Here is a 25,092-nt window from a genome sequence, read left to right on the forward strand (position 1 = left end):
GTTTTTTCTTAGCTTTCTCCCTTGCTCTAGCCTTCCCATATGTAACCTTTTTTTAAACTAAAAACTATAACTGACATATACACAGATGTTTATACTGAAAATGTATACCATTTAGAGAATGACTATGAAGTAAGAACTCACGTAGCTATCACCCAGGTAAACAAACAGAACAGCAGGATCCAGAAAGCCTCCTACCTGCTCCTTCCTGGTGACAGCAGCCTCGTCTGCCCCAGAAACAGCCACTATCCTAATTTTTGTGGTAATCATTTCCTTAACTTTGCTTGACAGTATTTAATCCCTATATCCTTAGTTCTGCCTCTTTCTAAATTTTATATAAATGAATTTTTGTGTTTTGCTTTTGTGTGTGTGTGTGTTCAGTAATATGTTCTGAAGATTTAACTGCACTGTTGTTTGTGGCTGAAATGTATTCATGGTTACCCTTCTACTTAACAAAAGCAGGTTTCCTTGTAATGAGTCTGGGGATTTATTATAATGACAAAAGACTACTGTATGTAGTCTCTATTGTATTCCACAAATGTATACACTTGGCTTTTCAGTTATATTTAGTACTTAAAGATACCCAGTTCTGTTGCCAAGAGAAAATACTAAACAAAGCAGGCAAATGAATAGGCTGTACACTCTTTTGTTGTTTCTAAGTTTTTGGCAGCAGAGGCACTAGCTAGCAACACTTACCAGGCCACAGGTTAGAGACGCATCTAGGGTAGGAAGAGAAAAGCTGGGGAATTAAGAGAGATGGTGGAGGGACATATGCCATGAGCATAAATTGGACAGAGCTTTATGGAATTCTCACTGCTCAGAACACCATCCTTAATCCATTTCTAAAATTCTTAATTCATCTTTTCTACAGTTCCTACATTGTTCCCTCATCTCCAAAGCACCTATTATAACATGTTTGCTAATTTTTAAAAAAATGGTTCTACTGAAATGCACACCTAATCTATGAAAAGATAAAAAGAACTGTGTCTCCACCCCATCATTCATTATTTTCACCAAAATTTCCGGAGTATTTACTCAGTTCCTACAAGTCAGTCCTTAGACAATGAGGGCAAGAAAGAAAAGTGACAGAAGAATACCTGGGGTACAGATGAGGTCAAGGCACATTTCAAATCATCTTGCTGTTACTTTATCATTCTCCAACACAGAAATTAGCTATCCTTAATCTCTCTCTTATTACCGTTTCTTCCCTTTTGCTTTCTTCTTTTTCCCTGTGTATAATCCTGTTTGCAAATCTGTCTCAGTTACCCACATGTCCTGCTAAGAAGCAGGGGAAAAAAAATCTGACATAGGCAGGAAGTTCTATTTTTAGTTCAACTCTATCTTGGTTTGAAAACAAAATACAACAAAAACAATAAAAAAAAAATTCCATAGCTAAAACATTTGTAGTAAAAGCTAGCAGAGTCAGAAATATTTCTGATTTATATCATTGTGGGTACATTCTGAATGTCTAGTTTTATGTACACATACATCTATATACATATGTACTTGAAAAGGAGTAAACAATTTATAACATACACAAAAAAGTGGTGGTACTAAATATATAGCTGCAACAAAGAAACATAATCTAGAACCTGCAGCTATGTATTTATTTTCTGTGTGTGTGTATAAAAATTCTGAAATCCAGGCAGTTCATTTTCCATGAACTTTTTGAATATTGTGTACACATGTGTGCATGCATGTGTATGAAATTGAAAAGGCAACCTTTTGTTTCTTAAAATTCTCACTTCTCTATAAACACATCCACATTCTTCCCAAGGCCTCATGGCACCTAGAGTGTAGCTCCCTGCTTCTTGACTTTGAACTCGGTTTTGTGACTTGATCAGGCCAACTGGAAGTGGACAAATACAAAATGAGCAGAAATCTAAAATATGCTTGGGTAGTCGGTTTACACTCCTTGTGGACACGTAATCCACTTTAACAGGAACTTGCCCTGAGTAGATCTTGCTCCTTGATCCACAGACCCTGATGGACCATCTGCTGGTTCACTCCCAAATGGCCACAATGGCCAGGGCTTACCCACACTGAAGCCAGGAGCTAGGAACTTCATTATGGCCTCCCATGTGGGTGCAGGGGCCCAAGTACTTGAGCCATCTTGCACTGCTTTCCACTGCAGGGAGCTGGATCAAAAGTGAACAGGGGCCAGCACCATGGTGTAATAGGTAAAGCGTCTGCCTGTAGCACAGCATTCCATATGGGTGCAGGTTTGTGTCCTGGCTGATTTTCTTCCATTTCAGTTCTCTGCTAATGGCCTGGGAAAGCAGTGGAAGATATCCCAAGTGCTTGGGGCCCTGCACCCACATGGGAGATCTGAAAAAAGCTCCTGATTCCTGGCTTTAGATCAGTTCAGTTGCAGCCATTATAGTCATTTGGGGAGTAAACCAGAGGATGCTGTCTTTTCCTTTTTTTTTCTTTTAAGATTTACTTATTTGAAAGGCAGAATTACAGAGAGACAGAGATCTTCCTATGCATTGGTTCATTCCCCAGACAACTGCAAAGGCCAGACCTAAGCTGATCCGAAGCCAGAAGCCAGGAGCCAGGAGCCTCCTCTGGGTTTCCCATGCAAGTTTCAGGGGTCCAAGCATGTGGGCCATCCTGCACTGCTTTCCCAGGCCATAGCAGAGAGTTGGATTGGAAGCGGAGCAGCTGGGACTAGAACCACCGCCCATATGGGATGCTAGCGCTACAGACAGTGGCTTTATCTGCTATATCACAGTGCCAGTCCCGCTGTCCTTTCTTACAAAAACTAGCTAGGTTGAATTTTCTTCAAGGCAAGTGAACCCTGACTAGTTCAGAAAAGAAAAGGAATTTTAATTAGATTATAGTTGAATGCAGGCCAAGTAAATGCTTCAGAAATAGAATACTTGACTCAATAACTGTATTTTGGCCTTTGTGTTGATTTGTAATACAGGGACAGACGCAGATATTATCCTTTACCTGTATTTTACTTATTTTTGAGCTTTAACTCAGGTTTAATGGAAACCTGATTAGTATTTATTAGTGATAGAAAAGTGAGCTGCTGACTATTCCAGGGAAATTATCATGTTCAAATTTTTGTGGGTATTACTCTAAAGTATGAATCTCAGATTATAAATAATAGTCAGTTTTCAGTATACAAATAAATCAGAAGCTCTTAACTCGGGTCTTCTTTAGCAATTAAGTTCCTAGCTGACTATTATGAAATAAAGTTATTTTCAACATTAGAAAAAAATTTATTGAAAATCAAACTTATATGTAATAAGGCTCCATAGCCTTACATATGTCAGAGTGTCTTTGCTTGAGTGAAATTTTATCACAGAACATAGTTAAAATTAATTTGATCTCATAGTGATAAAAACACTCTAATTAGGCAGGCATATTTCTTATTAGCAAACATGGGGAAAGTAATTATGATAACTATAATTTTTAGAGTACACATGTACTCTCAAAATACAAAAACAATGGCAGAAGAAGCCATTGTGGTGTAGTGGGTTAAGCTGCTGCCTGCAACGCAGGTATCCCATACAGGCACCAGTTCAAGTCCTGGCTGCTTTACTTCCAATTCCGCTCCCTGTTAATGTGCTGGCAAAGCTGAAGATGGTACAAGTCCTTGGGCCCTTGTACCCACACAGGAGACCCAGATGAAGCTCCTGGCTCTTTGCTTCAGCGTGGCCTACCTCTGGCAGTTACAGCAATTTGGGGAGTGAATAAGCAGATGGAAGATCTCTCTCTTTGTCTCTCCTTGTCTATCTATAACTCTGCCTTTTAAACAAATAATAAATGCTTATACACACACACATATAAATATATATACATATATATATATGTATATGTATATGTATATATATATATATATATGGCTAGCAATGTAGCGCAGTGGATTAAGCTGCCACCTGCAGTGCCGGCATCCCATATAGGTACTGGTTGAGTCCCTGCTGCTCCACTTCCAAGCCAGCTCCCTGCTAATGCTCCTAGAAAAGCAACAAAAGATGCCCCAAGTCCTTGTGCCCCTGCACCAATATGGGAGACCTGGATGTAGCTCCTGGCTCCTGACTTCAGTCTGGCTCATCCCTGGCCAATGCAGCCCGGGGAGCGAACCAGTGGATGGAAGATCTTGATCTCTCTCTCTTTCTGTCTCTATAACTCAGCCTTTCAAATAAATAAATCTTTTTTAAAAAAATGGCAACACATAATAATTCTAAAAGTCCTTGACTCTAAGTGGAATAATATATATAACTCATTTTAAAGATGAGTAAAATTGAGATTAAGATGGAGAACGTGAGCAATAAGCTTTTTATGTGTTTCTTTATTTTGATATTTTAAAGTAATCCAGGTATTTTAGAACTCCTATAAATAAAAGACAATTTTAAAACGGCATAAAAATTCTGGGTCTGTCTTTTTCTAGCTATTTGTATGGAATTATGCTTTCCATTAGCATGAAGAATTGGGGAAATTTAAGTATTATAAATATTCTTCCTTTCTCAAGACAAGTGTTCTTTCTTCTGCTACGAGAGGCATTGGAAAACATATGAGGATTTTTTTTTAACTTCAGGAGGAATACTGACATTTAATGAGTATAGACTACAGACTTTAAAATCCTTCAATGATTGACTTGAGACTAACTGGTACAACTAAGATATGACTCTAAACACCAGAAGCAACCCTACTGAAAAACGCTTTAGCCCTTGCTATTGCCCTAGGCACTAGAGCCTCACCCAGCCATTAAGGATCTTGAGATGAGAATATCCTGGATAGTGCGGGTCCTAAGTTCTTAAAAGTCAAAGGCAGAGGAAGATAACAGACACAGAGGTGAAGGCCATGTGAAGACAGAAGCAAGAAACACCATTAATTGCTGGCATCCATCAGAAATTAGAACATGGCAAAAATTGTCCCTCAGAGCTTCCAAAAAGAAATCAACCCAGCCAACATCATGGCTTGTGGCCTCTAAAACTGTGAGACAATACAATTCTGTTATTTTTTGCTACCTTAGTTGTGGTCATTGGTTATAGCAGTCCTAGGAAATTTATACATTCCTACAGAATATTCCTACAGAAAAAAGTCATATGAAAAATCAGCCATACTTAGGACCATTAAATATATCTCAGCATTGTATAATTAAAAAACGCAAATGGTGTTATCATTTCTGACACAGAATAGCATAAAACAATGATGTTTTCTTTTTAAACAACAGACAAATACTCAGGGAAGATTTATTTTAAAAACAACCAGATTGACATGATTAGAATATGGGTATTATTGAAAGTAGTTCTTATAATAGCTGAAAGTCACAAATATTTCTCAAAAACTTTTGAGTTTACAAACTAGAATTTGAAAAAGAGGAAGGAAGTAAAACTATGTAATCCTGTGAAATATAGTTCAATGATGATAATGAAGATTGTTCTCTGTCTGGAAAGTTCCCAGAATCTCTTTTGTCTTTATCTTACCTGCCACATAAAGCTCAGGTCAAATACTATCTCTTTCATTATTCCCAAACTTAGTGCTTCATCTTTTGGGTTAAAGAACATTGAAAACATTCTTTGGATTATTATATATATAATGCACACCCAGCTTTTTTTTAAAAAAACTATTATTTTTATGTTACCATAAATTAAATAAGCCCAAAAATAATTTAGAAATTTAGGATGCTTACTGATATTTTCTCCCTGATTTAGATACTGTAAAAAACAAAGCAAGTTGTTTAACAATTTATATACCATAACTCAGTTTGTGCTGCAGAAGAAGAGAGAAAAAGAAGTTGTCTCTGAATATAATGATATATGTATAGAAAATCTCTGGAAAGTTTCCTAAGAAAACTTTAATGATGGTTATTTCTTGGGGATGGGATAGATGGACTGGAGAGGAAAATGGATCTTAGATTTGAAATATTCACAGGGCTAGCACTGAGGCATAGCAGGTAAAGCTGCAGCCTGCAGTGCTGGCATCCCATATGGACACCAGTTGGAGACCCGACTGCTCTACTTCCAATCTAGCTCTCTGCTTTGGCCTGGGAAGTCAGTAGAAGATGGCCCAAGTCCTGGGGCCCCTGCACCCGCTTGGGAGGCCAGGGGTGGGTTGGTTATCACAGGAATGATATCCTGATTTTAAAAAGGATGAGTTCAGGGTCCAGCGCTGAGGTGCAGTGGGTTAAAGCCCCAAACTGCAGTGCTAGCATCCCATATGGGTACCAATTCAAGTCCCGGCTGCTGCACTTCTGATTCAGCTCCCTGCTAATGCACTTGGGAAAGCAGTGGAAGATGGCACAAGTGCCTGGGTCCCTGCACCTACATGGGAGACCAGGAAGAAGCTCCTGGCTCATGGCTTCCGATCAGCTCAGCTCCAGTCATTGCAATCATTTGGGGAGTGAACCAGCAGATGGAAAACTTCTCTCTGTCTCTCTCTTTCTCTTTCTCTGTAACTCTGCCTCTCAAATAAATAAAAGAAAATTGGGGATTGAACCAGTAGATGGAAGATCTCTCTAAGAAAAACATAAATGGAAAAACAAAATTCACATGGAATGAAATATTATATAGCCTTCAAAAGAAAGAAAAATTTTTTAAAGATTGATTTATTTATCTTCATAAATTTTATTTTGGCATTTATCTTTTTTCTTAGAGAGATCTTTCATCTACTGATTCACTTCCCCAAATGGCCCTAACACCCAGGGCTGGGCCAAGCAGAAGACAGGAGCCCAAAGTTTTGTCCAGGTCTCCCACATGGGTGCAGAGGCCCAGGCAACCAGGACTTAACTGCCACCCATGTAGGATACCAGTGTCAGAGGTAACAGTTTTACCTCTTACACCACAACACTGGCACCAAGAAAACTCTTTTTAAAAAGATTTATTTATTTATTCATTACTTGAAAGGCAGAATACCAAAGGGAGAGGGAGAAAAGGAGAATAGGGAGGAGGGGGAAGAGGATGAGGGGGAAGAAGAGAGAAAGGGAGAGGGGAGAGGGAGATATCTGCCATCTGCTGATTTACTCCCCAATTGGCCATAATAGCCAGGACTGAGCCAGGTTGAAACCAGGAGCCAGAAACTCCATTCTAGACTTCCACATGAGCAGGCAGAGGCCCAAGTACTTGGGCCATCTTACACTGCCTTTGCAGGCACATTAGTAGGAAGCAGATAGAAAGCAGAATAGCCAAGACTTGAAACAACACTCCGATAAGGGATGCCAGCATTACACTTTGCAGTTCAACCTGCTGTACCACAACACCAGCCGCAAAAGGAAGAAAATTCTCACACATGCTACAACATGGATAAAACTTTGGACACATTATGCTAAGTGAAATAAATCAAATCACAAAACAACTATTGTATGATACCATCTACATGACAAAAGCACAGTAGTCAAATTCATACAGACAAAAAGTAAGTGGGTGATTCCCAGGTCTTGGGAGAAGGGGGCAAGGATGGTTTGCTGGTCAATGAGTACAGTTTCAGTACTTGAAGATGGAAAGACTTCTGGATATTAACCGTACAACAATATGAATCGAAAAATGGTTAAGATGGTAAATTTTATGTCATGTGTATTTTACCACAGTTGAAATTTTAAAAAATTATTTCTGATAATTAGTATATACAACATGTAGCTGCTTTGGTTAGTAAGTTACCCTGGAAAATAATTAGGAATAAATTTAACAAAAGAAGCATCAGACTTCTACACCAAAAATATAAAACATTGCTGAAAGAAATTAGGGAACCTAAATAAGTGGAAAGACATGTTATGTTCATGAATTAAAAGACATGTTATGTTCATGAATTAAAAGACTATTGTCAGCCGGCACCGCGGCTCACTTGGCTAATCCTCTGCCTGCGGCGCCGGTACCCTGGGTTCTAGTCCCAGTTGGGGCGCCGGATTCTGTCCCAGTTGTTCAGACATAAAAAATGACAAACCAGCCTAGTAGATACAATACCCACATTAGAATGCCCAGGTTGATTTCTGATTCTAGCTCCTCACCTCAGCTTCCTGCCAGTGCAGATCCTGGAAGGCTGTGGTAAATGCTCAAGTAATTGGGTTCCTGCCACCCAACAGGGAGACCTGGTTTGCACTCTTAGCTCCTGGCTTTGACTCCAATCCAGCCTCAGCCACTGCAGTCGTTTGGGGAGTGAACCAGCTGATGGGAGCACTCTCTTTGTGTCTCTCAAATAAATAATTTTTGTTTTTTAAAGATTTGTTTATTTGGGGGCCAGCACAGTGGCATAGTGGGTAAAGCTGCTGCCTGCAGTGCTGGCATCCCGTATGGGCACCAGTTCGTATCCCGACAGCTCCACTTCCGATCCAACTCTCTGCTATGGCCTGGGAGAGCAGTAGAAGATGACCCCAAGTCCTTGGGCCCCTGCACCCGCATGGGAGACCCGGAAGAAGCTCCTGGCTTCTGGCTTTGAATTGGCACAGCTCCGGCTGTTGCAGCCAATTGGAGAGTGAACCAGCAGATGGAAGATCTCTGTCTCTCTGTCTCTCTCTCTCTCTGCCTCTCCTCTGTCTGTGAAACTCTGCCTTTAAAATAAATTTTAAAATTTTTTAAAAATTTGTTTATTTGAAAGGCAAAGTTACAGAGACAGAGTGACAGAGAGAGAGGGAGAGAGAGAGAGAAAAAGAATCTTCCATCCTCTGGTTCACACCACAATGGCCAGGTCTGGGTCAGGCCAAAGCCAGGAGCTTCATTCACGTCTCCCACATGTGTGGAATGGGCCCAGGTACTTCCATCTTCTACTGCTTTTCCAGGCCATTAGTAGGGAGCTGGATCAGAAGCAGAGCAGCTGAGACACTAAATGGGGCCCATATAGGATGCTAGCATTGCAGGAAGCAGTTTAACCCGCTATATCACAATGCTAGCCTCTAAGTACTTTTTAAAAAGTGGATGAAATCTTGTCATTTCCAACAGCATGTCTGGAACTGGAGGCCATTATGTTAACAGAAATAAGCCAAGCATAGGAAGATAAGTATCTCTCTCTCATACAAAAAATATTCTTATAAAAATATATAGATAACAATAATGTACTGAATGTTCTTTAAAAAAAAAAAAACAGAAAAACAAAAAGGATTTTGAATGTTTTTACCATAAAAATGATAAACATTTGAGGAGATACCCTTAATGTATACATGTATCAAAATATCACACAGTACTCTATAAACATATACAACTAAAAAACTATTTACTTAGATAGAGAAAGCACTCCCCTAACCACTGGTTCACTCCTCAAATGCCCGCAAAGCCCAGAGCCAGGAGCCAGGAATGAAATCCAGGTCATCCCACATGTGTGCTAGGAACCCAACTATTTCAGCCATCATTGCTGCCTCCCATGGCCTACATTAGTAGGAAGCTGGAGTCAGGAGGTGGGACTTGAACACAGGTCTCTGACCTCTTACCCTTAACTACTAGGGTTAAAGACCACTCTAAATATGTATAATTCCTATGTGTCAGTTAAAAATTTTAAAAAATTGGGCCGGCGCCGCGGCTCACTAGGCTAATCCTCCGCCTAGCGGCGCCGGCACACCGGGTTCTAGTCCCGGTAGGAGCGCCGGATTCTGTCCCGGTTGCCCCTCTTCCAGGCCAGCTCTCTGCTGTGGCCAGGGAGTGCAGTGGAGGATGGCCCAGGTGCTTGGGCCCTGCACCCCATGGGAGACCAGGAAAAGCACCTGGCTCCTGGCTCCTGCCATCGGATCAGCGCGGTGCGCCGGCCGCAGCGCACCGGCCGCGGCGGCCATTGGAGGGTGAACCAATGGCAAAGGAAGACCTTTCTCTCTGTCTCTCTCTCTCACTGTCCACTCTGCCTGTCAAAAAAAAAAAATTTTTTTTTAAATTATTTTCAAAATAACAACAGTAATCAAGGAAGTATGGGCCAGAGATGAAGATTGACACACTGATCACTGAAATAAAATCGACAGTTCAGAAATAAATCTCACAAGGATAATCAACTGATTTTTCACATGTATGCTGTGCAGTGCTAAAAGAAAGAACAGGGCTGGCACTGTGGTGTAGAGAGTTAAGCCACTGTCTGCAGTGCAGGCATCTCATATGGGTGCTGGTTGACTTCCAACTGCTCCACTTCCAATTCAGCTCCCTGCTAACAATGTGCCTGGGAAAGTAGCAGAAGATGTCCCAAGTATTTGGGTCCCTACACCAACGTGGGAGACCCAGAGGAGGTTCTCTGGCTCCTGGCTTCCGCCTGGCCCAGCCCAAGCCCTGGCCCATGCCCATCTGGGGAGTGAACCAGCAGATCGAAGACCTCTCTCTCTCTCTGTCTCTTCCTCTCTCTCTGTAACTCTGCCTTTCAAATAAATAAAATGTATCTTTCTTTAAAAAGAGAGAAAGAACAGTCTTTTCAAGAAAGGATACTGAGAGAATGGATATAATACTGGTATCAGGGGCCAGAGATGTGGGGTAGTAGGTTAAGCATCTGCCTACGGCATTGACAACTCGTATGGGTGCTGGTTTGAGTCCCAGCTGCTCTGTTTTCAATCCAGCTCCCTGCTGATGGCCTAGGAAAGCCAATGCTTGGGCCCTTCCACCCATGTGGGAAACCCAAAAGAAGCTCCTGGCTCCTAGCTTCAGATAGGCCCAGCTCCAGCCATTATGGCCATTTGTGGAGTGAACCACCAGATGGAAAACCTCTCTCTCTCCATCTTTCCCTCTTTCTGTAACTTTGCCTCTCAAGTAAATAAATAAATCTTTAAAAAAAATTATTGATATCAAATGAAAGAATGAAGTTGGAATCGTTACCACATATCATATACAAAAATTAACTCACAGGAACCAGCGCTGTGGCGTATTGGGTAAAGCCGGCACCTGCAGTGCCGGCATCCCATATGGATGCCAGTTTGAGTCCCGGCTGTTCCACTTCCAATCTAGCTCTCTGCTATGACCTGGGAAAGCAGTAGAAGATGGCCCATGTCCTTGGGCCCCCACACCAGTGTGGGGAAGACCTGAAGGAAGCTCTTGGCTCCTGGCTTCGGATTGGTGCAGCTCCGGCTGATGCAGCCAGTGGGAGGTGAACTAGAGGATGGAAGACTTCTCTCTCTCTGCCTCTCCTTCTCTCTCTGTGTACCTCTGACTTTCAAATAAATAAACAAATCTTTAAAATAAAATTAACTCACAGACCTAAAAGTAACAGCTAAAATGATAAAACCCTAAGAAGAAAATATAGCAGCAAACCTTTTTTCCTTCTTTTCTTTTATTTTTTTTGACAGATAGAGTTAGACAGTGAGAAAGACAGACAGAGGTCTTCCTTCCATTGGTTCACTCCCCAAATGGCCGCCACAGGCAGCGCTGCGCCAATCTGAAGCCAGGAGCCAGGCATTTCCTCCTGGTCTCCCACGCGGGTGCAGGGGCCCAAGCACTTGGGCCATCCTCCACTGCCTTCCTGGGCCACAGAAGAGAGCTGGACTGGAAGAGGAGAAACTGGGACTAGAAGCCGGCGCACATATGGGATGCTGGCGCCTCAGGCAGAGGATTAACCAAGTGAGCTATGGCGCTGGCCCCATAGCAGCAAATCTTTCTGACTTTCTATTAGGGAATAGTTTCTTAGATAGGACTTCAAAAGCACAACTGACAAAAGAAAAAAATCAATAATTTGGACTTCATCAAAATCGAAAATCTTTGTACTTCAAGGAATACCAAAAGTGAAGTGACAAGATGAAGAAAGAGAAAATTGCAATTATATGTATAATAAGAGACTTTTATCCAAGATGCAAAAATAACTCTTCCAACTCAACAATAAAAACACAAATGCACAACTGAAAAATAAGCAGAATTTGAATTAATGTCTCACCAAAGAAAATATACATTGTCCAATAAGCACAGAAAAGATGCTCAACACCGTTAATCATTAGGGAAATGCAAGCCAAACCTATAATGAGATAATACTTCATAATCACTAGCTAATGTATAGCACAATATGTTGGCAAAAATATGGATAAATGGGAAGTCTCATATATTGTTAGTGGAAATGTAATGTTGCAGCTACTGTGGAAAATAATTTAGCAGTTCATCAAAAGTTAATTCAATTTCTAGGTATATGCTGAAGAGAATCTGAAATATGTTCAAACAAAAATCTGTACATGAATAATCATAGGAATATTCATAATATTGAAAATTAGAATATTTGGCCAAAAAGGCATAAATTACTAATACATGCTACAATAATAGCTGAAGCTTGAATTCACTCAGCTGCTAACACATCTTGGGAGGCAGCAGATGATGGGCCACGTGCTTGGCTCCTGTCATACATGCGCGATATCAGATTAAGTTCCAGGTTCCTGGTTTCAATCTGGCCCAGCCCTAGATGTTCAGGGCATTTAAAAAATCAATCAGTAGCTAGAAGATACTGTTTGTTCTCTTTCTCTGGCTCTTTCAAGTGGATAAAAAAACTAAAATAATCAATTTTTTTTTTTAGTAAAATGAACATATTGTACTATTTCCAAAACAGTTCCCTGCTAATGTGCCAGGGAGAGCAGCAGAGGACAGGCCAAGTGTGTGGCCCTGCATCCATCTGGGAGATCAGGAAGTAGTCCTGGATCCCAGGTTTGGCTTGGCCCAACTCCAGCCATTGAGACCATTTCGGAAGTGAACCAGTGGATGGAATATCTCCCTCTCTCTCTCTCTCTCTCGCTCTTTCAAATAAATAACAATAAACTCTTTTTTTAAGATTTATTTATTTATTTGAAAATCAGTTACCCAGAAAGAGGAGAGGCAGCGAGAAAGAGAGAGATCTTCCATCCGATGGTTCACTCCCCAACTAGCCACAGTGGCCGGAGGTGTACTGATCCAAAGCCAGGAGTCAGGAGCTTCCTCCGGGTCTCCCATGAGGGTGCAGGGGCCCAAGGACCTGGGCCATCCTCCACTGCTTTCCCAGGCCACAATAGAGAGATGCACAGGAAGTGGAGCAGCCGAATCTTGAACCAGCGCCCATGTGAGATGCCAACACTTAAGGCCAGGGCGTCAATCCACTGCACCACAGTGCTGGCCCCAATAAAATCTTTTTTTAAAAAAAAAAAGTTTGCTTTGGTGCAAAAAAATTTGAGATACACACATTTTCCATGAACTTTTTGTAGACCCCCTTATACAGGGTCCTATGAGCACCAGATCACATTTTATCACCTAATCAATACATAGCCCTCTTTTACATGTTTTTTTTGTTTGTTTGGTTAGTTGGTTGTTTAAAGACTGCTTTTTGTTAATTAAAGACACCCAAGAGGGGCTACTCAGGGAAGGGAAAAGGTTTACTTTAGACTGTGGTTTAAAGTTCACAGCCTAGGATCAGGTGGCCCCTGTTAGTCTGGTGTCTGATGGAAGCTGGCAAGGGTGGATATGTGCAGAAGAATGATCAGGCCAGCGCTGCAGCTCACTTGGCTAATCCTCCGCCTGCAGCGCCAGCACCCTGGGTTCTAGACCCGGTTGGGGTGCTGGATTCTGTCCCAGTTGCTCCTCTTCCAGTACAGCTCTCTGCTGTGGCCCAGGAGGGCAGCGGAGGATGGCCCAAGTGCTTGGGCCCCTGCACCCGTGTGAGAGACCAGGAGGAAGCACCTGGTTCCTGGCTTTGGATCAGCGCAGCACGCCAGCCACAGCACAGCGGCTGTGGCAGCCATTTGGGGGGTGAACCAATGGAAGGAAGACCTTTCTCTCTGTCTGTCTCTCTAACTCTGCCTGTCAAAAAAAAAAAAAAAAAAAAAAAAAAAAAGATCACATGGTGAAGCAGAAAGTAGAGTGACAGGAGTATGCTCCTTCATCTATCTACCTTTTTTGTGGCCCCCCATTATGATGCCATCATGAATCAATCATGGGACTCCACCTTCGCAGCCTAGTCCAGTCCTATCACCTCCTAAAGTTTCCACTGTTAGACAACATAATTGGATCAAGCCTCCACCTTAATCCACCAACCATTTATGCATTAACTGTTAATCTAAGACTCTGGGGTATAAAGACTCTGGGGTATAAATATCTGCATGAGTCTGAAGAACCAAATACTGTATATTGCTGATTTATTATCATTTAACTCAACAACAATAGCAAAATAACTCATGCCTGCCTGAAGCATAACTAGTACACGTATCTTCTCCTTAAGGTGTAGCATAGCTTTCTTGCGCTTCAGAATACTAGAAAGCACTTCATCAACATTACCACAGGCCATTTTAAATAATAAAACCAACAAAAAAAGTAAAAGTGCACAAAAAAAAGTGGTTCTATGTAGGCTGTGAAGAAGATACTTGTTTACAGTACAAGAATTGAAGCAAGAAGGCCTGGTCTTGTTCAACCTCAGCTGGGAATGTGCACCTGAGGTGACTAAAATTTTTTGTCACTCTGCATGTCTGTGAATAACCACACTGGTTTTGGGGTTATAAATAAATTTTAGCAAATAAGAGAGGGGGCAATATGAAATGCAAGAATAATAGGATAGACTATAACTTATTCACTGTTAATGGCTTTAAAAGCATATACTTGGGAAATCACAAGCAAAATGTATGTTGTTTCAGGAATAAACAAGTCTTTGATTTTCTGGGTATGAAAGAAAGAGGAAATAGTATATTCTGTTTTTCAACTACGTATAACATATAGGAAACAGTAGGTTCATAGAAAATGCAATAATTATCTTTTCTTCAAATAAAAAAATCACATACACAAGAAATAAAACAGCAGAAAATTAATCGTTTCTGGTAAAAGGAAGATGAAACAAGGGAGGGTGTTTGGCTGGTTTCAACTTGTTTCGGGATGTATTAAAAATATTTTTATATATACATGACACTATTTTTGTATAGTATGCTTGCATCTGAAATCATTAAATATTTGCCAGATGGATAATTAGTTTTACTATATAAAAATATGCTGCACACTGCAAGGGAATGAGACAGCATATTGCAAAGGAATGAGGTATAATTAAGGCCAAAAGAGAGGACTAGATAGAACTGGAAATCCTGAAATGTAAGAAAAGTTGCAGTTGTAGAAACAAAGACATGGAAATTATTTCTGCATCTACATCCAATTTTGCCTCATATTTCAGAAGACACTTAGGTTGAAATAGTAGTCAGTTCTATCATACATACTTGGCACTGGGTTTTTACAGACGAAAAACTTCCAGAGTTTGTCAGCTAAAAACAGGCTACATCACAGGTTTTACTCTGTCAGGAATATAAACTTTTTTTTTTTTTTCCTGACAGGCAGAGTTAGGGAGAGAGACAGAGAGAAAGGTTTTCCTTTTTTCCATTGGTTCACCCCCAAAATGGCTGCTAAGGCTGGCGCACTGTGCCGATCCGAAGCCAGGAGCCAGGTGTTTCTCCTGGTCTCCCATGGGGTGCAGGGCCCAAGCACATGGGCCATCCTTCACTGCCTTCGCGGGTCACAGCAGAGAGCTGGCCTGGAAGAGGGGCAACTGGGACAGAATCCGGCGCCCAGACCGGGACTAGAACCCAGTGTGCCGGCGCCGCAGGTGGAAGATTAGCCAAGTGAGCCGTGGTGCTGGCCAATATAAACTTTTAATCTGGAAAAAAAAAACAAAACACAACTGCTTTTTGAGAAGAGAGGTTTGAGACAGGAAGACAGTAGGTAGGTAGGTAGGTAGCTACGGGATATAGGGTTGGCATTCAACAGTACAGAGCCAGCAAAATTTCAGGATGACAACTATATGATCAATACTACATAAATAGGATCTTGTTACTAGGGTATTAAAGAATCAGCATTCTAAAGGACATACCTTCCTCTATTTCTCTTCTTCTCCTTCTGCACTTATATTTTTAACAAGCACAAAAGACACAACATATTTTGCTCTGCTTGCAAAATAATCAAGGACTCGGCCACCCATATTTCTGTCTATTCAATCATTTTAATGCTCTCACAGAAGTAATAAAAACTGAAAAATTACTATAAATTCACAATAATTCATAATCTACCAGTGGCCCTATGCCAAAGTCAGTTCCTTTGAAGGTAGGCTTTCTTTTCTAGCTTGGAATGAGAAAAAAGACATTTGTTCACAGACACTGGAAATTAGAATTTCTAATCTTAACCCCACAGAATAAATTAGAATGACTTCTAAAACCTAGACTTAGATGCAATTCAATCTTTGTTTCTCATCAACTTGACCCAACCATTAAATTAATGAATAAAATAAATAAAAGTATTCTAGGGGTAGGTGTTTGGCATAGTGATGAAGACACCATATCAGAATCACTGGGATTGAATCCTGGCTCTGTTTCTAATTCCAGCTTCCATAGTAGGCAGCTGGTATAGCTCAAGTACTTGGATCCCTGACACAGCCAGAGTTACTGCTCCCAGCATCAGGTTGGCCTAGCCCGAACCACTGCAAGTAAGAACAGAATAAACCAGCAGATGGAGTATCTGCGTGTGTGTGTGTGTGTGTGTGTGTTTCAAATAAGCAATACTTTTTTAATATGAAAAATATTCTATATTTATATACTTACTTTGATTTATGAACCTCTAATACTCAATAGAATATTAGGTTTATTTATTAAAAACTGCTCACTCTCTCCTTTTCTCTCTGCAATTCTGCCTTTCAAATAAATAAATAACTCTTAAAAAAAATGGTGGGGGGCCAGTTGAGCTGCTGCTGTGACACTGGCATTCCGCATGAGCAATGGTTTCAGTCCCAGCTACTATGCTTCCAAGCTAGCTCCCTGCTGATGTGCCTGGGAAAGCAGAAGAGTAGTAGGTCCCAAGTATTTGGAGCTCTGACACCCACATGGGAAACCTGTACAGAGTTCTAGGCTCTTGCTTTGGCCTGGCCTGGCCCAGCCCTGCCAGTTGTACCAGCAGTGAGAAGATACTCTCCTTCTCTCTCTCATTCTTTCTCTCTCTCTCTCTCTTAGATTTTTGCCTGGTTTGCTGACTTAATTATCTTATTTGCTATATAATCAGGTTACTTACACCAACTCCAGAAATCTTACCAGAAAACCACTGTAAGACACATCCCAAACTTTGCAATAATTATGGAAATACATTTCTTTCACTTTTGGGAATTTATAAAGACATAAAGTGTGGGCGGAAGGTAGGAAACAGATCTCCCATCCAGGGACACTCTAAATGCCTGCAATAGCTGGGGCTGGGCTAGGCCAAAGCCTTAGGAGCCAGAAACTCAATTCAGGTCTCCCACGTAGGTGGCAGGGACCTAAATACTTGAATTAGGGGTGAGCATTTTCAGCAGGTTAAGTCACTACTTGGGATGTCCGCATCCCATATCTGAGTCCCAGCTGCTCCACTTCTGATCTAGCTTCCTGCTAATACATTCTGGGAGGCAACAAATGATAGCTCAAGAACTTGGTCACCTGCCACAAACATGGGAGACTCAGATGGAGTTTAGAGGTCCTGGCTTTGGCCCTGCCTATTGAAGACATTTGGGTAGTGAACCAGTGGATGAAAGATCAATCTTTCTCTCACAACTCACTTTCTGCCACTGTGTATTCCAAGTAGATAGGAAAAAAAATTAAAGCTAGACAAACTAAAGTACTACTATAGATAAATCCTTTATTTAAAATAAAGACTTCTTTTCTTTTTTAAATATTTAAAAGTGTTATGTAGGGGCCGACGCCATGATGCAATAGGTTAATCCTCCGTCTGCGGCGCCGGCATCCCATATGGGCACCGATTCTAGTCCCAGCTGCTCCTCTTCAGAACCAGCTCTCTGCTATGGCTTGGGAAAGTAATGGAAGATGGCCCAAGTGCTTGGGCCCCTGCACCCGCATGGGAAGAAGCTCCTGGCTTCCAGCCATAAAGGCCATTTGGGGAGTGAACCAGCAGAGGGAGAACTTTTCTCTCTGTCTCTTCCTCTCACTGTCTGTAACTCTGCATCTCAAATAAATAAAATATTTTTTAAAAGTTATGTATTTATTTGATTTATTTGAAAGAGAGACAGTAGTAGTGGCAGTGGGGGTGGAAGGTAGGATACAGATCTCCCATCCAGGGACACTCTAAATGCCTGCAATAGCTGGGGCTGGGCTAGGCCAAAGCCTTAGGAGCCAGAAACTCAATTCAGGTCTCCCATGTAGGTGGCAGGGACCTAACTACTTGAGCCACCACCTGCTGCCTTCCAGCGTAACTGGAATTGGAAGTGGTGCTGGAATCTGAACCCAGGAACTCCAATATGGGATGATGGCATCCAACCAGTGCTTAATCATTAAGCCAAATGTCTGTCCCTAATCTATTTTTAAGTAAATAAATTTTAATTTTAAAGTTGACTTCTATTTATGATACAGTGAATAGAAGACCCCCCCCCCACTCTACCTCTCAAATAAATAAATTTTAAAAACCTGGGTATTATGCATGTTTATTGCTATTAGGGTATGTTTGCATCTTAACCTTTTCAACAGCTAAGATTCCTTTATATCTTGCCCTATTTAATAACGATAGCTTTCTGCCCATGGATGCCACCAAGGAAGCATCTTTAAATTCTCTCTTCCCACTGCCCTCGGGTCTAAGTCAGAGTCTCCTAAGGAGCCCGAGCAGCTGCAGAAGCTCTTCATCGGAGGGCTGAGCTTTGAAACAACTGATGAGAGCCTGAGGAGCCACTCTGAGCAGTGGGGAATGCTCACGGACTGTGTGGTAATGACAGACCCAAAAACCAAGCGCTCCAGTGGCTTTGGGTTTGCCACCTATGCCACTGTGGAGGAGGTGGATGCGGCCGTCATGAATGCAAGGCCACACAAAGTGATTGGAAGAGTTTAGAACCAAAGAGAGCTGTCTTGAGGGAAGATTTCTAAAGACCAGGTGCCCGTCTAACTGTGAAAAAGATCTCTTTTGGTGGCATTAAAGAAGACACTTGTCGCTCCTCCGCTCGTGGAGGAGTGGCACCGGACTGGACGCTGTTATTCCCCTTCAGTCGGTTTTTTCTACAGTAAAGCAAGCACAAGCAAAGAGAAGAACGAAATAACGAGCCTCCCAGCGAACTCTCCAACCGACTCTCCAACCAAGCCACCCCCCGAACTCTCCACCAGCCCGGAGACAGTAGTTCTCTGAAAGTGCAGCTGAGTCCCCTTTTATAGTCCTCTTCCAGCAATCCATGCTCCGCTGCCCGCGTGCTGAGCACGCTGCTTTCTTCCAATCAGAGGTTGGGACAGCTCCTGTAGCTCATTAGTCAAATTGATGAAGCAGCCGAAGCCGCTGTGTAAAGCTTGTTTACTCCCTCTCAGCACCATGTTGTGGGAGCTGGGCCCTGCTTTCCACAACACTGAAGAGCATCACTTCCAAGATTGTTTTGAACAGTATGGGAAAATCGAGGTGACTGAGATCATGACTGACCGAGACAGTGGCAAGAAGAGGGGCTTTGCTTTTGTGACCTTTGATGACCATGACTCTGCGGATAAGATTGTCATTCAGAAATACCACACTGTGAATGGTCACAACCGTGAGGTAAGGAAGGCCCTGTTGAAGCAGGAGATGGCCAGCGCTTCATCCACCCCGAGAGGTCGAAGTGGTTCTGGAAACTTTGGTGGTGGTTGTGGAGGTGGTTTTGGTGGCAATGACTACTCTGGTCATGGAGGAAACTTCAGTGGTCATAGTGGCGTTGGTGGCAGCCAATGTGGTGGTGGTGGTTATGGTGACAGTGGGGATGGTTACAATGGATTTGGCAATGATGGAAGCAATTTTGGAGGTGGTGGAAGCTACAATGATTTTGGCAATTACAACAATCTTCAAATTTTGGACCCATACAAGGAGGAAATTTTGGAGGCAGAGGCTCTGGCCCCTATGGTGGCGGCAGCCAATATTTTGCCAAACCACAAAATCAAGGTGGCTATGGAGGTTCTAGCAGCAGCAATAGCTATGGCAGTGGCAGGTTTTAATAACTGCCATGAAAGAAAGCCAGAGAAGTGACAGGGAAGCTACAGGTTACAACAGATTTGTGAACTCAGCCAAGCACAATGGTGGCAGGGCCTGGCTAATACAAAGACAACATGTTTTAGACAATACTCATGTGTATAGGCAAAAAAAATTAGTATTGTGACTAACTGTATAACAGGCTATTTTAGTTTCTGTTCTATGGAAAGTGTAAAGCATTCCAACAAAAGGGTTTAATGTAATTTTTTTATTTTTTTGCACCCATGTTGTTGATTGCTAAATGTAACAGTCTGATCATGATGCTGAATAAATGTCTTTTTTAAAATATATATATATATATATTCCTCTTTCTTAGTAAGAACCCTGGCTTCCAAGAACATCAACACATATACTGATTTTGTTTTTCCTACACTACACCTATAATTGTGTCAGGAATGCTTTGCCCACACAACTGAAAAATAAACCATTTTGTTTATAAAAGATTTATTTTATTTATTTGAAATACAGAATTAGAGAGAGAAAAGGAGAGACAGAGAGAGCTCTTCCAACCACTGGTTGACTCCCCAAATGGCTGCAATGGTCAGGTCTGGGCCAGGACAAAGCTAGGAGCCAGGAGTTTCATCCAGGTCTCCCCTGTGGGTGCAGGGGCCCAAGCACTTGGGCCATCCCCCACTGCTTTTCCAGGCGCATGAGCAGGGAGCTGGATTTGAAGCAGTTCGGTATTTGTTTACAATTCTTCACCTACCTTTACATTTTATCTTTCCCAAAAGTGTATGAGTGTACTGCAAATGGTTTGAGGAAAAAATGGAATTAAAAAATAAGTTTAGAAGAGGGCATTGTGGCACAATGGGTTAAGCCACTGCTTGGGACACTGGCATCCAATATCAAAGTGCTTGGTTCAGGTTTTGGCTGCTTCACACTTCTAATTGAGCTTCTTGCTAAATGTTCCTGGGAAGCAGCAGATGATGGCTGAAGTACTTGGGTTCCTGCCAACCATGTAAGAAATCCAGATGGAGTTCCTGGTTCCTGGCTTTTGTCAGCTGAGCCATGGCTGTAACAAGCATCTGAGGAATGAACCAGAGGATGGAAGATTCTCTCTCTCTCTCTCCCTTTCTCCCTGTCACTCTGCCTTTCAAATAAATAAATAAGTCTTTTAAAAAGACTAACTGAACTTTTTAAAAAAGAATAAGGTATGTTGACTTTGGTTTAAAAAACTTTAAAAATTACATGGTTACACATAATACTGCAACTCCTATGTCTATGTATTTTCATGCCACTGAACTCTTATGTATATGTTTTCATTCTACTAAAGATCTACCTTCCAAAGAAATTCATAGAAATGGGAATACTGTACTACCCAAACCAATTTACAGATTCAATGCAATCACAATTAAGATATGAAGGACGTTCTTCTCAGATCTAGAAAAAGCAATGCTAAAATTCATACAGAAACACAAGAGAAACAGAATAGATAAAGCAATCTTAAACAATAAAAACAAAGCCAGAAGTAGCACAATACCAGATTTCAAGATATACTACAGGGCACTTATAATCAAAACAGCCTGGTACAAAAACAGACATGGCACAAAACAGACATATAGAACAATGGGACAGAAAAGAAACCCCAGAAACTAACCTATGCATCTACAACCAACTAACCTTTGACAGAGGAGCTCAAATCAATCCCTGGAGAAAGGACACTCACTTCAACAAATGCTGCTGGAAAAATTGGATCTACGTATGCAGAAATATGAAACAAGACCCCTGCCCTATACCTTATACAAAAATCAACCCAAAATAGATCAAGAATCTAAATCTACAACATGATACCATCAAATTACTAGAGAAAAACGTCAGGGAAACTCTGCAAGACACTGGCATAGGCAAGACTTCTTGGAAAAGATCCAAGAAACATAGGCAATAAGGACAAAAACAGACAAATGGGATTATATCAAGCTAATAAGTTTTTGTTTTTTTTGTTTTTGTTTTTGTTTTTTGACAGGCAGAGTGGACAGTGAGAGAGAGACAGAGAGAAAGGTCTTCCTTTGCCGTTGGTTCACCCTCCAATGGCCACCGCGGCCGGCGCGCTGCAGCCGGCGCACCGCGCTGATCCGATGGCAGGAGCCAGGTACTTATCCTGGTCTCCCAAGGGGTGCAGGGCCCAAACACTTGGGCCCTCCTCCACTGCACTCCCGGGCCACAGCAGAGGGCTGGCCTGGAAGAGGGGCAACCAGGACAGAATCCGGTGCCCCGACCGGGACTAGAACCTGGTGTGCCGGCGCCGCAAGGCGGAGGATTAGCCTATTGAGCCACAGCCCCGGCCCGCTAATAAGCTTTTGCACTACAAAGGAAACACTCAACAAAATGAAGAGACAACTGACAGAATGGTTTGTAAACTATGCAACTGATAAAGGATTAATATACAGGATCTATAAAGGGCTCAAGAAACTCAACAACAACAAAACAATCCAGCTAAGAAAGGGGCAAAGGACATGAACAGGAATTTTTCTTGTTTTTTTTTTTTTTAATTAATTAATTTATTTGAAAGTCAGAGTTACACACAGAGAGGAGAGGCAGAGAGAGAGAGGTCTTCCATCCGATGGTTCCCTAATTGGCTGCAACAGCTGGAGCTGCGCTGATCCAAAGCCAGGAGCCAGGAGCTTCCTCCAGGTATCCCACGTGGGTGCAGGAGCCCAAGGACTTGGGCCATCTTCTACTGCTTTCCCAGGCCATAACAGAGAGCTGGATCAGAAGTGGAGCAACTGGGACTTGAACCAGCGCCCATATGGGATGCTGGTGCTTCAGGCCAGGGTGTTAAACCCACTGTGCCACTCCACCGGCCCCAAACAGGAATTTTTCAAAGGATGGCATTCAAATGGCCAGACACATGAAAAGATGCTCAGGATCACTAGCCATCAGGGAAATGCAAATAAAAACCATAATGAGGTTTCACCTCACCCCAGTTAGAATGGCTATCAACCAAAAATTAAACAAAAAATGCTGGTGAGGATGTGGGGGAAAAGGTACCCTAATACACTGTTGGTGGGAATGCAAATGAGTACAAATGTTATGGAAGGCAATATGGAAATTCCTCAGAAATGTGAAAATAGAACAAACGTATGACTCAGCCATACCACTCCTGGGAATTTGTCTGAATGAAATAAAATTAACATATGAAAATTATCTGTACCCCATGTTTACTGCAGCTCAATTCACAATAGCTAAGATATGGAATCAACCCAGATGTTCAGGGGCTGGGCAATGGTGAAATAGGCTAAGCCTCTGCCTACAGTGCCAGCATCCCAAATGGGTGGCACTTTCTGTCCCAGCTTCTCCTCCTCTGATCCAGCTCTCTGCTTATGGCATGGGAAAGCAGTGGAAGATGGCCCAAGTGCTTAGGCCCCTGCACCCACGTGAGAGACCTGAAAGAAGCTCCTGGCTCCTGGCTTTGGATCAGTTCAGCTCTAGCCGTTTCAGCCATTTGGGGAGTCAACTAGCAGATGGAAGACCTTCCTCTCTGTCTCTCCCTCTCTCTGTCTATAACTCTACCTCTCAAATGAATAAATAAAATCTTAAAAAAAAAAAAGATGTCTATAAACTGATGACTGGATAAAGAAAATATTACTCAGCCATAAAAAGGAAGGAAATCTTATCTTTTGCAACAAAATGGATGCAACTGGAAACCATTATGCTTAGTGAAATAAGCCCATCCCCAAAAGCAAATACCATGTTTCTCTGATATGTGGCAGTTAATATAGAACACAAAAAAATGTGTTGGAATGAAATGGACATCTTGTGTTATGATTGTTGTTTTTGGTCTCTGTTGCTATGGAACTACGATCCTCCTACTTTTTACTTGTTGAATATTATGATTAGTGATGAATTGAGACTATGTTAATAGAGTAGACTGAAATTATGTCTTTGAAAAAAATTAAAGAAAATAAAGGAAGGTAGGAAGGAAGGAGAGGGACTGAGAGAGGAAGCAGGAGAGAGAGGGAAGTATGGTTATCTTCTTAGAACTGTACCTATGAAATAAGTGAAATCTGTTTCTTTATTTAATAAAAATTTTTAAAAAGAGATTTATTTACTTTGAATATTCAGAGTTATAGAGCAAGAAGGAGAGACAGAGACAGAGCTCTTCCATCTCCTGGTTCACTTGCCAGAGAGCCACAAAAGCTGGGGCTGGGCCAGGCCAAAGCCAGACGCTTCATCTGGGGCTCCCATATGGGTGGCAGGGGCTGAAACACTTAGGCTATCTTCCATTGCTTTTCTTAGGCTGTTAGCAATGAGCTGGATCAGAAGTGGAGCAGCTGGGACATGAATTGGTGCCCATATAGGATGACAGTGTCGCAGGTGGTAGTTTTACTGCTACGCTAGAATGCTAGCCCCTGTAGCTTTCTTAATATTACCAAATTCCCTCCCACAGAAGTTAAAAAGTACTATATTCAAACTCATTTGATAATTACTGATACCTTACATATCCTGATATATCTCTTTTGGAGTTCAACAATTAACTACATATATAATCTTTCGATGCTGAAATTCTTTCTCTCACTCTTGCCAACTCTGAATGTTTGTTTTAGATTCTGCAAGTCTTTGGAGAAAATTATTACAAAAGTTACTTACTGAGTGGTGTTGTATCAGGAGGTGGAAAATTCTCAGTAAAGTTGACATTACATAAATCTGTGCTACAGCAGCAGAAACGGTATGTTCCATTCTGAATTGAGGGAGGGGTGGTGGTTACTACACATTCTTCAAAGTGACACTCTTGGGGGTCTCCAATGTGAGACCAGCATCCTACAAATCAGTATGAATACAAACAAGTTAGGAGACAATATAGTAAAGAAAACAATAAACTAAGAGCTAATTGAAATAAATGTGAGGCAATGAATACATTTAAGATATAAAACACTCTTGCAAACCAATTAAAAAAAACAGAAAAAATGGCAAAGGATACAACAGGTATTTATTAGGCAAAAAACCACCAACAAAACATTTAATTGCATCATTAATTTAAGAATTATTAAAGAAATAGTAAGGTTTCATTTTGCCCATGCTAATTAAATTGTTCTAGGTTTAAAAAATAACAATATACAATCATAACAAGGATTTGGTAACAGAAACACGCTCATACATTGTTGGAAGAAATGTAAATGGAGAATTTTTTTGGAAATAAATGGCTATTTTTATACAGAATCTTCAAATTATTCATGTTTTATAATCTAATAATTCTGTATCAAGGAACCTATGTCAAGGAAGCAATCAGATAATTTAAAAATTCATGTTCAAGTGAAAATCTAAAACAACAGCATGCAAC

At 41.5% G+C, this 25,092-nt stretch overlaps 1 protein-coding gene and 1 pseudogene across 2 annotated transcripts in view; one reads left to right on the forward strand and one right to left on the reverse strand.

Annotated features, from left to right (window-relative positions):
- BMPR2 (bone morphogenetic protein receptor type 2) overlaps positions 1-25,092 on the reverse strand; it is a 166,587-nt gene that overhangs the window by 61,833 nt on the left and 79,662 nt on the right. For both annotated transcript variants that reach the window (XM_008258990.5, XM_008258989.5), the window contains exon 3: positions 24,402-24,572. In XM_008258990.5, the coding sequence (XP_008257212.3) occupies positions 24,402-24,572 (171 nt within the window). The remainder of the gene's footprint in view (positions 1-24,401; positions 24,573-25,092) is intronic.
- On the forward strand, positions 18,371-19,908 carry LOC138848945 (heterogeneous nuclear ribonucleoprotein A1-like; annotated as a pseudogene).

The sequence above is a fragment of the Oryctolagus cuniculus genome, chromosome 3, assembly GCF_051225735.1.
Source record: "Oryctolagus cuniculus isolate XC-2025 breed Fujian yellow rabbit chromosome 3, ASM5122573v1, whole genome shotgun sequence".
In the NCBI taxonomy this organism is placed as follows: Eukaryota; Metazoa; Chordata; class Mammalia; order Lagomorpha; family Leporidae; genus Oryctolagus; species Oryctolagus cuniculus.